The sequence below is a fragment of the Onychostruthus taczanowskii genome, unplaced genomic scaffold (genome assembly GCF_017590055.1).
Source record: "Onychostruthus taczanowskii isolate IOZ18803 unplaced genomic scaffold, ASM1759005v1 scaffold73, whole genome shotgun sequence".
NCBI lineage: Eukaryota > Metazoa > Chordata > Aves > Passeriformes > Passeridae > Onychostruthus > Onychostruthus taczanowskii.
In genome coordinates this window covers 275,724-290,441 of record NW_024505118.1, presented here as the reverse complement: position 1 = coordinate 290,441, position 14,718 = coordinate 275,724, and the positions used below count along the sequence as shown (strand labels likewise).

Below are 14,718 nucleotides of genomic sequence, written 5' to 3'. Positions count from 1 at the left end.
CTTGATCAGCAAAGGGCAGTATGGGCATGGCCTCAGCATGTGCTGGAGAGCGTCTCCCTCGTGTGCTGCCTGCAGATCTTCATCCTCCATCCAGGAGTTCCTAGGCAACAGGCCCTAAACCGTGTGGCTGTGCTGTCTCATATTCTGCAGCATTCAAGATGGAAATCCCAGAATCTTCATTTCAATTCAGATAATATTTATTTGAGCATTCTGTGAATCAAACAATAAATTAAAATTTCTACTCCTTTTTGTGGTTAGTCTATACTTGTGGCGAGTCACAAGTCTACTTAATGTGTGGTTTTGGTTTTTATAAAGTTAATTTTGCAGAAAGAAGGAGCTTGAATGTTTGTATAGCTGCAGAGGAGACACTTGGAAGGATTGCTGTCAGGAGAGATCATATTGGCTTCATGTTTTTTCATCTTGAAATGTGTGTGTGCCTCTGGGCATCTGTTAGGAGCGAAGGAAAGTAAGTGCAGTAGTGGCAGATTTAATGTGATTGTGTTGTGTCGTCCGTGTGTCTCTGGTATGAAAATCTGAGAGAATTTTGACCCCACTGTACGCAGCAGCACCAGTGCACATCGCCATGTTAAGAGTTTGCAGCTGTTCAAAGAGCAGGCTACAGCCCAGTTAAACAAACCCCAGTGAAATGCTACAGAGAGCACACAGTAATGGAATTGAATATGTCAAGGAATACATCTCTTCCTTAGGAAGGCTGACAGAAGAACAGCGGGACCCATGCCTGTTTGGGAAAGTTAACACTCATCTGGGAGTTTTATTTTTCTGCCACGCCAGAAGGGCTTTCCGATGGGAAGCAGTACTTAAAATAACAAGTCAGAGTGATTGCATCTTTGCAAACTTGGTGAGCTGTGCTGAGGCTCCTGTATGGTCTGTGTAGCAGCCAGCTGTAACATTGGCCTTGGCACAGGAAGGGGAGAAGAGAGGATGAACACATGCACTGGTCTCAGCACCAGCTCACACGTGAAGCAGTCCAGTCGCTGCGCCTGCTCCTACAGCAGCTCTCCCACACACATCAGAGCCCTGTTTTGTGGCACTTGCAGCCCAGAGGGAACCAGTAGCTCTGTGCCTTTGGCAACCATTCTGGTTGGAGGAGGGCTAGATCAGGACAGGCTCGTGCAGCAGAGCTTCCCACCCAGGCGGCTGTCTCCTACAGCTGCTTTGACCATCTGCTGCTTTGTATCTCTGCTTCTTAGTCCCAGTCCTTGCTGCATCTCTGTGTGCTGCCTGGCCCCAAAGCAGTATTGTAGCAGTGTCCTAGCGTCAGAAGAGCTGGAATTTCTGCCAGGTGAGTCTGTTTGGCATCACTTCCTTGGTGAAGAGGTTCCATAGACACTGATGACTTGAAGCGATGCTCTGTCTGGCTAGATTTGCACTGTTTATCTTCATAAAGACAAATCATTACAGCCCACCTTTCTTCCTTGATACCAGCATGCTTAGACCCACAGAGCATTTGTTCTCCACCAAGTGTGGTTAAACTTCTGCAGCTCTCTCTCATAACAGGCATCACTAAAGAAATTCTCTAAAGTCTGTTTTTTGGTTTGTGAGGTTTGGTCTGAAAAGCTCATTTGAAAAGCTGTGGTATGGTGAGTCACTTCAATTGACTTTGTTTTTCTTGTTTACAAAAATAGGGGGGAAATAAGACTATGTGTCCTCTGCATGCCTGTAGAGTAGGATAAACTGTCCGTGCAGACCTTTAACAAACCTAGCTGAGGAAACCATCTGGATATGTCTCTCTCAGAGTCATTTCTGCCACTGTGGTGTAGGCATGCCTGAAGGCTCACACCTTCATGGTATATTCTCAACTCTGCTTGCAAAGATAGTCCAGTAGTTCTGCCCATGCCACTGTCATGGAGAGCTGAGCATGCAACTACCTGTTGGCAGGACTGTACAACAACTGCAGAATCTCATTTTGTGTCTAGATGATGTTCCCCTGAAAATTAGCTGAGTTCCTCTTGGGACAGCTCTTGAAAGCAGGACAGTGTGGAAGCAGAATGGATTTTTAATAAAAATCCATTTAATAAAATGGATTAAAGAAAACTACAGGGAATTAAACCTGGCTAGCCCTATCCTTCCTGCAGAACAAAATCAGGTCCTGGTTTGGAGCATCTGTATGGATATACCTTTGTCACTTGAAGCAGTGGGATGCTATTCCTCTTGAAGAAGGTGCAGGAGCAGATAAGTTTAGATGTGGAGTTGTTGAAACATCCTTTCTCCTCTAGAGGTCAGCGCAAAGGGTCTTGCGAGTCAAGCCCTTAGTGTGATTTCAAAGTCAAGTTTTATGTCTACTTGAATAATACTCTGTAAAGGAGTCAGTGAAATGATTTCTAAACCCAGTGTCCACTAAGACTGCTAAAGAAGAGAAAAAGATGCTCCTCCCTTCAACATTCACCTTGAACCCACACGCACAAAATACTCATTATTAACCTTCAGTCCTTCCTTCTTCAAGACTGTATGGCAGCAATGTTATGTTGAAGTGATAAAGAGCTTCTTTTAGAGCTAGAGGAGAAAAGTAGATGACTTTCAAGTCTTATTTCAAGGATTAAAATAAAAACTTGGGAGAAGGAATATAAAACAATATAAAAACACGGAGAGGCATATACTTCATCTGAGCTTTTACAGCCACCTTCTGCTGTTTCTTAGTCAAATGTGCCAACATCATATACTCTTTGTGTCTTCCACTATTGCCTATTTTACCTTTCAAGGTTTTTTTTTCCCTTTATTTTTTGACACATACAATATGAGAAAGAAAAATATAAAAGGGAACCCTCAGCTGTAGTGATCAATCAAGTTAATTTCTAGTGACCTGACATACAACACATCTAATTAAATGCATACCAAATCAAGTCTCTTTTAATTGTATGTTGTTCATTGTTTGAAATCATGTCTTAATTTTTTTATTAAATGTAAAAAAAAAGTGAGTTATAGTACTAAGATTAAAAGCATTATAAACTCAATCAAGCTAGAAGTAGACAGCAGTGTCAAAGTGCTAATTAGAGCAAATCAGAATTAACAGATAGTGTTGGACTACAACCAGACCATTGCATTAAAATATAATCAATGCTTATGAATTCCCAAATAAGAAATCTGGAGAGAAATCTGCCTATTTAATTATACATTCCAATTAAGATCCTGGTCTTGATGCACAAAGCTTATCTGAATATCTCACTGTTGGCCTAGTTGAGTTGATTGAAAGTCACATTTGCAGTCATTGGTGCTTCTACTTAATTGGATTGTTACAGGGTGGATCTTTTCCTGTGCTTTCTCTTGAGCACTCTTTACAAAAAAAAAAAATCAGTTTTACAGCAAAGCTGTGCTCTGGAGAGGTTGGGAGCTAGAGCTAAGCACTTCAAAATGCTAATTAAAGCTGTGTGCTTTTTTTCCAAATAAAGAACTTGCACAAGTTCAAAAATGCTTTACAAGAGAACATAGGTGAACTAAAATCATAGACAAATTAAAGTTAGGAATGTTTCAAATGTTTGTGCATGTATGTACTAGATCTGATTGTATTCTTACACAATAAAACATTAAAAGGTCCTTCCCATTCAAACAGAAGAGCAAAGGGCAACTGCTAACAAGATTAAAGGTGTTATGGCTATTCTCTTCATCTAGTCCATATCCTCACACAAAAAAAGCCAGCAAAATATAAAGGTGTTATTAGCTGTATCTTTGAATAGAAAGTTCATTAAATCTACAAAACTAACAATAAACAGAAATACACACTAATGGGAAAGGCAAAGGCCATGCAGACTGTTGTGCAGTTTTGGGGGCTGGACGCTCCTGTGTGACACCACCGGTCTCAGTGCAGGAGATTGGAATTGTTCCATTCTTAGCACTTCTTAAAGAGCAGTTGTTTGCACTGTGGCTTCAGTTCTGTGTATGTAATTTTTGCTGGTCAAACCACCCAAAAATTGACAAATGTGTCTTTAAAAAGTCTTTATAATGAGGAGAAAGATTAAAAGAAACTGGAGGGAAGAGTAAGCTAACTGTAGACACAGTAACAGCTGTGGAAAATATATCAAGGACTATTGAAAAGAGATGGTGTATAACCTGACAGGGAGTAAAGAAAATAATGAGTTGAAAATGCAGCAGGAGGGATGAGGTTGCAGGCATTAGGAAAGAATACCTAATCATTCAGGATGGCAGTGTACTGGGAAAAAATACCTCAGGAACTTGGTGCAGGTATCATGAATGTACCCAGTTTCAAAACAGGTTAGACAGACACCTGTAAAAAACTACGTGAGCATTCTATTTGATACCTGTAGATGTGGTGTTGCATTTTAGTTAAATGGTATGCTCTGTCTCACCCCTCCAAAATGTTCAGTTTATTCCAAGCATGTGTTCCTCCCCTGAAGTCTCATGTATCTGTAATCCCATTGGCCCGAGTCTTATTCGGCACCCACTTTGAATCTCCCTCTTCAGCTGTGTGAGGGAGGCGAGACTCTCTCTTGCCCTCCCTCTCCCCCTCCTCCCTCAGTAACCATGCTGCTCCCGGGGATGGGACCCCCAATAAACCCTCATCAATCAGCACCCTCAGAAGCCGTGTGGAGTCTCCTTGCCTGCCTGCTGCTGCCAGCCAGCTCACAGCCTAGGGGGCCCTCCAGGGACAGCCCGGGGTGCCCCCTCCCATACAAACCTCAACATGTATCCTCTTCCTAACCCTAGCTAACAGTGATCACAGATGAGGCAGGCTTCATAACGCTTTATCACAGGAGAGAAAAAGATGTCACAGATTGCCTTTATGTACTAGTGATATCCCATGGGATCAGCAGAATGGCTTATTGAATCAATACAAATTGCAAACAGTTGACTACTAGGCACTGAGCTCAGACTTTGGAAGCTTAAATATGTTTTGTGATTGCTGTCTGACCAATTTCTTTGTGAACAAGATTAAAATAAATTCTTTAGTCGAGTGAAAATTTGGGGTCATGTTCCAGGTCGGGGTAAAAGGCTACTTCAGAACGTCAACAATGGAGCTGCTGAGAAAGATGCGAACTGTTCTTTTCTCATTCTCTGAATTTATATGGGGCAGTATTTCTGTCATGGTATTCTATCCCATGCTTACTTCCATTTTTTTAGCATGCTTGTCTTCAGCTGTGATCCAGTTATGCTCTTTTATTTGCAGCCTTTGGAGGGTGATTTGTAAGGTTTGTTATTTTGTAAAAGGCAGTATTTCCCTTTCTTAGAGGAGTTGTTGTAGAGTGACTAAAGAGGTTTTAGTCAGGAATTGCTGAATTCTGCTTGTCAGTCCGTCTGTGAGCTAAGATAAGCTTATGTGAGGGCCCTTGTTCCTTTAATACATCTTGTCTCTTAGCCACTTGCTGACATCTTCTGTTGCAGAATGTTTTACACAGAGCAATACCCTGCTCCCACTCAAGTGCCACTGCCAATCTCAGAGTTTTCTTGGCAAATATTAGAAACTTGAACCTTCAGTATATCTTTAAGGTGGATTCTGTTACTTCACTGCAAACATCTGTGGCATTCAGATCATGTTTTGGCATGGGTTATGCTCTTGAGTACCTGTGAGGAACAGTTTTATGCAGATAGATGCAAAATGAGCATAGCTAGTGGTTGAATTATTCTACATCTAAAGTTGTGGTTTTGTTCTCTTCCAGCCATACTATTAGAAGACAGAAATTCCAGTGAGGCTGCCTGGAAGAATAAAATTTCTATATCTGCGCTAAACACTCCAGAGCCAGCAATGATGCATGAGCCTTTAGTTGGCAGCCAGAAAAGGAAAGCAAGGAAAACTAAGATCACACATCTTGTCCGAACAGCAGATGGGCGAGTGTCACCAGCAGCAGGGACACTGGGTAAGGAAATTGGAGTTAAAATTTCATTAAAACTGAATGGTTGGAGAAGGTTTGAAGGTACAAGCAACCTGTCAGGGCAGTGTTTTTTGATTAGCTTGTTTTCTTACCTGCTTAGAATGGTCATTATTTAAAATACAGGTATCAACCAACTGGGAAATCATTGAGTCCATAATGGCCAACTTCTTTTGTTTGAATGACCAAATTTGTCTTTTCTCCCTGGGTATTTCACTCTAAGAACTGTGAACTGATGCACAGAGAAATGGAGAATGGTTACCTTCCACAATTTGTTTCCAGTCCCACAAAGAAATTGCACTGCACCTGGTTATAGGTTGTAAAGCTGAATTTGACAGTATGACAGTTAATGCCAGAGTCCTTGTTGTTCTCCAGTAAGATAATCTTTCTGCTGTGTCTAAAACATACACAAAAGCTCTCTTGCCTGACCAAAAAGATCAAATTCAGTTGAATGCAAAATCAGTAAACTGATTCATAGACCTTATTAGTACTGTGCTTCTGACCCAGTAGTCGGAGTCAGAACAGGCTGCAACATGAATCAGATGACACTGGCAGAATCAAAGTCCTAAATGTACAGGTTCTGTTAACACCAGACTAATCAGCATATCAATAGGCTGCAGTGGATTTATGGACTACGTCTGCATGCTTAACTTTCTTTCTTTGCAGAGGAGAAGCCAAAAGAGCTGCCACAAAGTACTTTTCAAAAATCATCAAGTGCAGAGACAGATTGCAACAGTGAATGCTCCAGAAACACAGAGACAGAAGAAAATCATAGTATTACGTCAGATATGCCAGCGGTGTCTGCATTTTTTAGCTTAGCTGCTCTGGCAGAAGTAGCAGCCATGGAAAACGTACACAGGTATGGTTTTCTTTTCTTCTTGTTGTCTTAATTAAATAGCATGTGGCTGACAGCTTGTTCAGAAAGCATGTGAATAGCAGACTTTAATTTGGCCTGCGTTTCCCCTTCCACGGCTTTCTATGAATGTCTGCTTTACCCCACTTGCTTAGTAGTGTTAAGTCTTCACCTAAATGGTGGTGTAATCTGTTTAGCAGTTAGTAAAATGATCCTTCCCAGTAAGCTTACGTACCAGTTTTTGTATGTAAACAGGTTCATATGAACCTTGAGATCCTAATGATTGAGAATTATCAGATGTTATATGTCAGATAATAGCAGATTTAAATAGCTACAGCATGCTGATTTGCATTTTCCAGTGGCCTAAAACCTAAGATGGTGGAGAGAATTTAATACATTTTGAAATTTCTCAATTGTTTTATGCTGAACATGGCTGAGGGAAGCTAACTAGTTATTTGTGCTCTTGTGCTGTGCTGTGTAGAAGGCAAAGCATCTGCAGAATAGCATGGGGCAGAACAGCTCTGGCTGATGGAAAGCCATGGTAGTTTGGGTTGGTCCTCTCAGTTATTGAGTATCCATAAGGTGGAGAATGTGCAAGTTACTTACTTATGAATCAGTACAGAATGGTCAGACCTCTGATGGGAGTAAACCAATTACAGGAGGTCCTTCTTGGCTCTTGATTATCCAGTGTTGTTCTTTCATGGAACTTACTGGGTATGAAACCCCATTCTCTCCTGCAGTGAAAACTTGATGAGGGAGCACTGGGCCAGTTTGAAACCATCACAGCCTCTGCAGATGCCATTTGACAGATTGCTGACTGCCTAAGCAACTCCTCAAGGCAGCAGTTCATTAAACCATTCACAACCTCAATTAACTGTTCCTCTCATGGGCCCCGTTGATGAACCCAGTGCTTTGTGTTCAGGCTGCACATCAAATGCTCAAAGGCTTTTTAGAAGCTTAGGAACCCTAAAAGAAACATATCTGCTAGTTCCTCTCTGCAGAATCTGTTGTCTTGCTTAAGCAGTGTTGTTTTGGGTGAGAAGTGATTTCACACTGCAGTCAGGCTGTCGTCATAAGCCACAAAATGAGACTTGTGAAAGTGCTGTGCTAAGCTCTGCTCTCACTCACACCACTGAGGTTTCATTGACTGCCATTAACACTGACCAGAAATGCACAAAAGCAACAGGATTTTCTCTGCTGTGGTTTTTCTTCCTTGTGCCTCTTAAAAGTTCTTGTCCTCCTCTTGTCCTTGTTGAAGCGAGCTAATGTTTTGCAGAGCTTTGTGCTTGGGTTTTTCTCTTTGAATCCCATCTTTTGTCATCTCCTTATGTAGCTCGGGCAATGCAGCATCTTTCATAAGGCCTGAAAACACTAAATGGGCAAATATCCCACAGCTGTTGGAAATGCCTGTTTGTAATCACCCTGAGGGATGTGAAATGACAACAGGGGAGGACTCTTCCAGTAGAAAGTTAGCCACATCTCTCACTGACTTTGCAAATGGAAATCAAAACAGAAACCTAAATCTTACAGGCTAGATGCCTCTGTTTTCTACTGTGTCAACTGTTGTTACCTTTTGTAACTCACTTTATTTGCAAATATCCAGAATTGTGAAGAAAAAGAATTGGAGGTTTTCTTGATGTGTTTCTTCAGTATCTGAATGTAATTTTTTAATAGCTTCATAGAGCCTTGGGACATGGAGTTCTTCTGGCAGCATGGTTTTCATTTGAAGTCTTCTGCTTGTCTTTATTTACCTTGTGCATTCCCTGGTTAAGCACTGTGAGTCTGAACTGCATTTTGTGCCAAGGCCACTTCACTGCACTCCCCTTGTGTGAAGCACGTGGGTACCTCTGCTGGGGGTCTTAACTGGGCCAGAGTGAGGTAAAGTGTCCCTGGTGTAAATAAGAAGCAGGCCCCAGATTTTCATTGCTACCAGTGACAACTACTGTAACAGAAACAGAACCTCATCTGTGAGAGTAGATAACAGGCATTGTACGTATTTTAAAAGGCAAGCTGCAAAGGAGTTCTCCCAAGTCCATTTGGTACCATGACTGATGTTGATTTCCAGCACATAATTCTGGCACAGTTTATTTTTATGATACCCTGTGCCAAGAGATCATTTTTAAATTAGCACTGCTGTAGTAATGAAAGAGATGTGCTAGGCTGATGTAGTCAGGTGACGTGGAGGAATCCCAGTGCAACTCTGCTGATGAGTATATTTTCACATTGCTTAAAAGCTGTCTGTTGACTCGCACTAACATGGTGTGTGCCTCTGCGTTTATCTCTTGCCACACATGCTATATATAGCTACTTCTGAGGGCTGCAGCAGCTCCCTTACAAAATGAGTCACAGCACTTGTGTGCTCTCAACTTACTCTTATGCTGTGGATTTTGCTTTTTGTAGTCAAATACCATCACATGTGGTTTTTCCTGCCTTTGCATTGTGATGTAGGTTGTCCTCGGGATATTGTGTTACTGTTGCAGGGGCTCCTCTTAAAGCAGGTGTAACCAGAGTATGTGAGCACCTGCAGCAGTGAGGAGTTACCGTGCTGCCGTGTCTGTGTCAGGTGCTAAACCCTACAACTGCTGCTTCCTGTCCTTTCAGGTCTGATAACAGCACCTCCTGTGCTCCAAGTATTGATGGGTGGCTTTTCTTTTTTTCTTTTGCAGAAGTCAGAGGGCCACACCTCTCCCACATGATGGACAGCCAAATGAAATGTCTCAGGCTCCAGTGCTTATTTCCTGCGCTGACCAGTGAAGCTCCACTTTATTGTAAAACATTGTGCTTTACCTAATATCCTAGCCTTGTCTTTACCAAGGGAAGCTAGTCAGTCCATATGGTGGAACTAGAGACTGCAATAAAGTGCTTATTGCTCTGAGTGGCCCAGAATTCACTGGAAGCCAGACGTTAGCAACTTGGGCCAGGTCCTCAAATTGGAACCCAGTGTGTAGGAGGGTGATATTGTCTATTACTGAACTGAAATGGAGTGGAATGAAATGGAATGATCCCAGAGCTTGCTTTCTATTGAAGGCTTTTAAACAGTAAGCAGGTGGTTGGTGTGAAAAAGGCTGCCTTTACTGTTAGCTCACACAGCATCTCTTTTACCAACCAGAGAGTACGACTAGTTTCATATAATATCTAGTTATTCTAAATGAAAAAGAAAAAAAAAACAAAAACACTGACGCACTGCACTAGTTACTATTAGATATTCTTAGTCATTTTTGTACATGAAGATTTAAGTTCTAAGATGGTTTATATTAATAGGTTATGCCTACGTTTATATTGTAGAATGAATTTAAAACCTGTTCCAGAGAACTCAAGGCAGCCTGGACAGATGTACCATTGTTAGCGGTGTTTGGGCAGCCACGTGGTCCAGATGTTCTGCACTTTTATATTTGCCACCGGAGTGGTAGAGTTTACTGGGAAAAGTTCTGACAGGCTATGTTTGGGTTTGTTTCTTTTTAATTTAGCTTTGAATAACCAGGATGATGTGCATTAGAAAAAAGGTGTGGTGTATGGAAAAGAAAATACTGCAGATAATTGACTTGTCTTTCATGCCTTGGAGGGTTCCTTTATTTTTGCATAGATATCTGAGCAACTTGGTGAAACTTTCCTGTAAACAAAAAGTATTGCAAATGCGTTTTTCAAAAGTGACCTTAGTATTATTTCACAGTTCTGAATAACTCAAAACCATGACTTTTCAATATTGTGTACACCAATACACATACCCTTTACATTTTACAGACACTGGCGTTGTTGTAGTTACTATGCACAGTCCAAATCAGCTTCAGAGTTTGCATAAAGGGCCAATTACAGTTTGTGTTGGTAAAGTGGAAAGCTGTATACAGTTAAACTACAACTGAAGAGTAGCGTTTGACTGAATTCAGACTACCGAACAGATCCATCTGCCAGTTTCTGTCTCTGCTTGTGTTGAATTTTTGTGTTTTGCTGTCATAAATACATCCCAAAAGCAGGTCAAGTGTATCACTTGGCCTGTTACCTTCACTATTCTGACTTACACTATTGTATAACCAAGCATTGATTCCTACCAATAGATGCAGAATGATCACTAGTAATTGATCTAAAGCTACAAATTCAACAGGGTACTTCTTCTATAGCACAAGATGTTTCCCTACTTTTTGCATTGTAGCACAAGAATTTACCAAATTGGACTCCAGCAATAATTTTCTATTAGTCTTCGTCATACCGGCTGAACTTTTGATAGTATTAGATTGAGTTTGAAGTTCTTTGAATTAAGTCTTTAAATGATGCAAGTTTACATCATTCTATCAGGCATTCTTATTTATACTTGACTGAATTGATAATGTGTTTTGAGGTTATTTTGTAACTAATTTGATGTAATAGCCATATGGACAGTAACTATTAATGCTTGCTAGGTTTAGCCTTTCATTGTTGTAGTTAAGTGAAAGTCTCTGGTTCAGTGTCAGGAAACAATATACAAACAACAAGAGTTTTAAGAAAGGATTAAAGGTCTGACAAAAGGCATGTAGCTGGGGAAGTGTCACTGAAACAGCAACACCAAGGATGCATGTGGTGAACGAAGGGAACAGAAAAACAACAAAATTTACAAACCAATGTGTCAGTGAAAAGGCTTTTCTAAAAATTCAGGTGACTAAATGTCTAGGAGCCCCTAGAATGCCATTGCAGCTTATGGTGGTATTTTAAATAAGATTTTATTAAAGTTTTATAAGTTATTTTAACAAGACAGGAAAAAATTTAAAAGACTTAAAACTTGTGGGTCACAGCAGGGTGGCTTTTGGAGTTTTGGACCACTTTATAATTAGCTGAAATCCAAATATGTTACAGTGCAGGCCGTTCACGTTGACAATGGTACTAACTTATTTCTCTAGAAACCTTTAGAGTAGATATATTTTTGTCAAAGCACCCCATCCTTCCTCGATTTAAATTTCAATATTGTTCCTGGAGATATTTCTGTATATTAATGGTACCTTTTTTAAAAGAAACAGAAAATTACTTTTTTCTATATTAATTAATATCTTACTTGATCTGCTTTTCCTTGACTTTCCCTTAGAGAGGGGGTAGGGTTGGGTCAGTTTACTGGATATGACTGTTTTCAGATACTTACAAACCTTTTTGTAGATATGCTTAATTTTTAAGCGATTAGGCACTGAGAGTAGCAGAAATCCTGCAAAGCTTTATAGTTCACTAGGCATTTGCCTTTGTTGGTTCTCTGAGTGATGTCTTGATTTGAGTAGCTAGAATTTTCCCTGAATCTACTAGAAGGGGTATCAGTATTTTCAGGTAACAAAGTCTGTTAGCACAACAAAAACTTCAGACCAATATCTTATTGTATTGGTGTTGGGTTTTTTTCCTTGTTTGTTTTGTTTTAATTTTTATTAATTTCAGCTGCTTTCATTTTGGAAAATCTTACTGCTATTGTGTGTACTTCAGTATACCAGCAAACACTGTTACCTGTTAACACGTTGTCCACAAATGCCTCTAGAGAAGAAATTGTTGCACCTTATGTATATCTCAAGCAAACCAAAATATGATGCTTTTCTGCTTTGTTTATTCTGAATATGTTGTATCATACTTTACTGAACCCATTTTAACTTAGCTAAAGCTATCAATATTTATGCATTTCACATTATTTTCTGGATCTGAACCTGTGTATAAATCTTTCTTTGAAAAAAAAAGACAAGCATTTACTGTAGTTGTCCTATGACTTATCCATGGGAGGGGGGAATCTTGTCTCAAGTGCAAAATGCAGTACTGTCCCATTTTTCCTTGGCTTTTATTTATTTAGTCATCTTCGATATTTCATAGTTCTGAAGCTACAAAATGCATTGTCATAGCCGAAGCTACAGATCTAAGAAGCTGGGAGAAAATTACTGTAATGTCTTCTTAATTGTTCTAGTACTGTATACAAATATGGGAAATATGTTCTGCAGAACATTTGAGATGCAGATTCTTATCCCCACAGCAGGCTATTTTCCAGGTATTAGACCAAATCAATCAAAACTTCGTATCTTACAGGTCTTTTCTGACTAAATTATTCTGAAAACATCTATGGAGATTACTTAATCCTCTGCTTTTGGCAGTAAGTACCCCTTGAATGTGCTGTGATTTCAGAAAAGAATATATTTATTTAAGCTCTCTGAATGCTCTTTTATACTAATACGGTATCCCAAAGTCAGGAGCAAGAGATTTCTTGGTAGTTTGGGTTTCTATTTTATAGCATTGGTGCATGACTTTTGAAATTAAAGTGATAAGCGTTGTTGGAAAAGGGCACAAGAACAAGGGACTGGTAGAAGTGTGTGGATTTGTGGTGTTTAAATTCCAGCTTTGGTCTTTATTATTTGGGTGAAAGCTGCCTTTGTAGCACAAGGCTGAAGAGCATTCTGTAATTTGTATCAAGTAGAGTTGTAAGTCATGTCAGTACAAAGGAATGCCTTATAGTTTGGATGCTGTCTTTTGCAACAGGATATTAATTGAAAGAATTTTAATTTCCACTGCCTGTTTAGCTACTGTACAGATACTGAACCAACTGAAAGCAAGTTATAGACATGGGGCAACTAAGAGCATGAAAAGCTGTCCTTTATTCTCAGTATAGCAACATTATGGCAGCAAAGGGGAATTAGAAAAGAATTTGGATGTGTATATACGGGGGGGGGGGGGGGGGGGGGGGAAAGGGTGGGCGTGCATTCAGTAAAGGATGCTTGCAAGGATGTGTTCCATTCGCCTGTGTGTGCCTGGGTGTGTACGTTCTGAAAAAAAAATTATGTAGGAAACCAGAAACATGATGGGTCTACAAGACACTATAATGTATGTTGACCCTTTTGAGTGCACTCCCTTTTTTTTGAATGCTGAGTCTAATATGGCTACCTCTCCTAAAAGACTACTTTTGTTAACTTCCATTTGCTTTCAGGCTTGATCATGTAATCTTTTTTGGCCATTGATACCATTTGTATATCACTGTGTGCTTTATTTTCCAAGAGCTACATTTATATAGCGCAGACACCATAAAGGCTGAATGAATATACAGTGGTAGCCAAACTATGTTGCTGGAGCATTTTTGTTTAACCTCTGCCACAGTCTTGCAGGACCCACTAGCTCTGCTTGGTTCAGTGAGATCAGTTTCTGTAGGAGCAGAAGATGCAGTGCGCGAGGGGCGGTGGACTTGTGATGTTTCCAGAGGTGTCGAGTAAGCCACGTGCTGCTCTTGAAACAACTTCTAGAGTTTACATTCACAGTCCTGATTTTGCAAGGGAACATAACTGTGCAACTTGGGTCTTGTGTACCCTACATTATCCATTAGATGCTGTTTGGTTTCTGTGCTTGTTTGGTAGGTTGTAGAGCTCCTTTGCCATGTTTTGCAGCACTCATGGCATTCTCCCTACTTTGTACATATTTTTGAACTGTCAACTACAGCTGCCAGGATGCTGAGGCCCTTCAGGACACTGAGTGCCATGAACAAGTACATATTTAGGCTGTGAAAGGGTTACTTGCCTCCTCCCCTGAATTCCCCAAGAAAAGGGCACAGTGAGGTTTATGGTCTCACCTAAGTACTACTATAGTCATTTATATACTCAGTATTCTGCACTGAATTGACAACTTTGAAGAAGCTTATAAGACGAATGTCTCTTTCACATTCCCCACTAATTCTTTGATGGCAGAAATCTAGGAGGACTTGAGGTCTGCACTGAGCAACACAGCCAGGCTTAGGCTGGAAACCCTTCTTCCTTAAGGGACAGCGTTGTTGTTGGCACTGTGACAGTGTGGGAGCCCCGATCACGCACCACTGTGCTCTTAGATTTAAGCTTGGGCTTGCATGATATTCCTGGGGGAAGCATGTCATCATGACCTAGGCCTTCATTGAGGTGAAATTTTAAAAACTACTGCAAATAGCTTAACATTTGTGGAGTTCTTCCAAAGAATTATACTGTAGTTTCTGAATCTTGGCTGTTTAGCATTTATCAGCAGACCTGCGCTGTACTCCACTGGAAAAACCACATCTGTTCAGGAAAACGGAGCAGGCTCCCAAAT

At 40.5% G+C, this 14,718-nt stretch overlaps 1 protein-coding gene across 14 annotated transcripts in view; it reads left to right on the top strand.

Moving 5' to 3' along the window:
- The window catches only part of BBX (BBX high mobility group box domain containing), a 137,460-nt gene extending 124,124 nt beyond the window's left edge, over window positions 1–13,336 (top strand). For all 14 annotated transcript variants that reach the window (XM_041422391.1, XM_041422389.1, XM_041422381.1 and 11 more), the window contains 3 exons: window positions 5,631–5,828; window positions 6,507–6,699; window positions 9,360–13,336. In XM_041422391.1, the coding sequence (XP_041278325.1) occupies window positions 5,631–5,828; window positions 6,507–6,699; window positions 9,360–9,447 (479 nt within the window). In that variant the 3' untranslated portion in view covers window positions 9,448–13,336. The remainder of the gene's footprint in view (window positions 1–5,630; window positions 5,829–6,506; window positions 6,700–9,359) is intronic.
- Window positions 13,337–14,718: the final 1,382 nt, after the last annotated feature.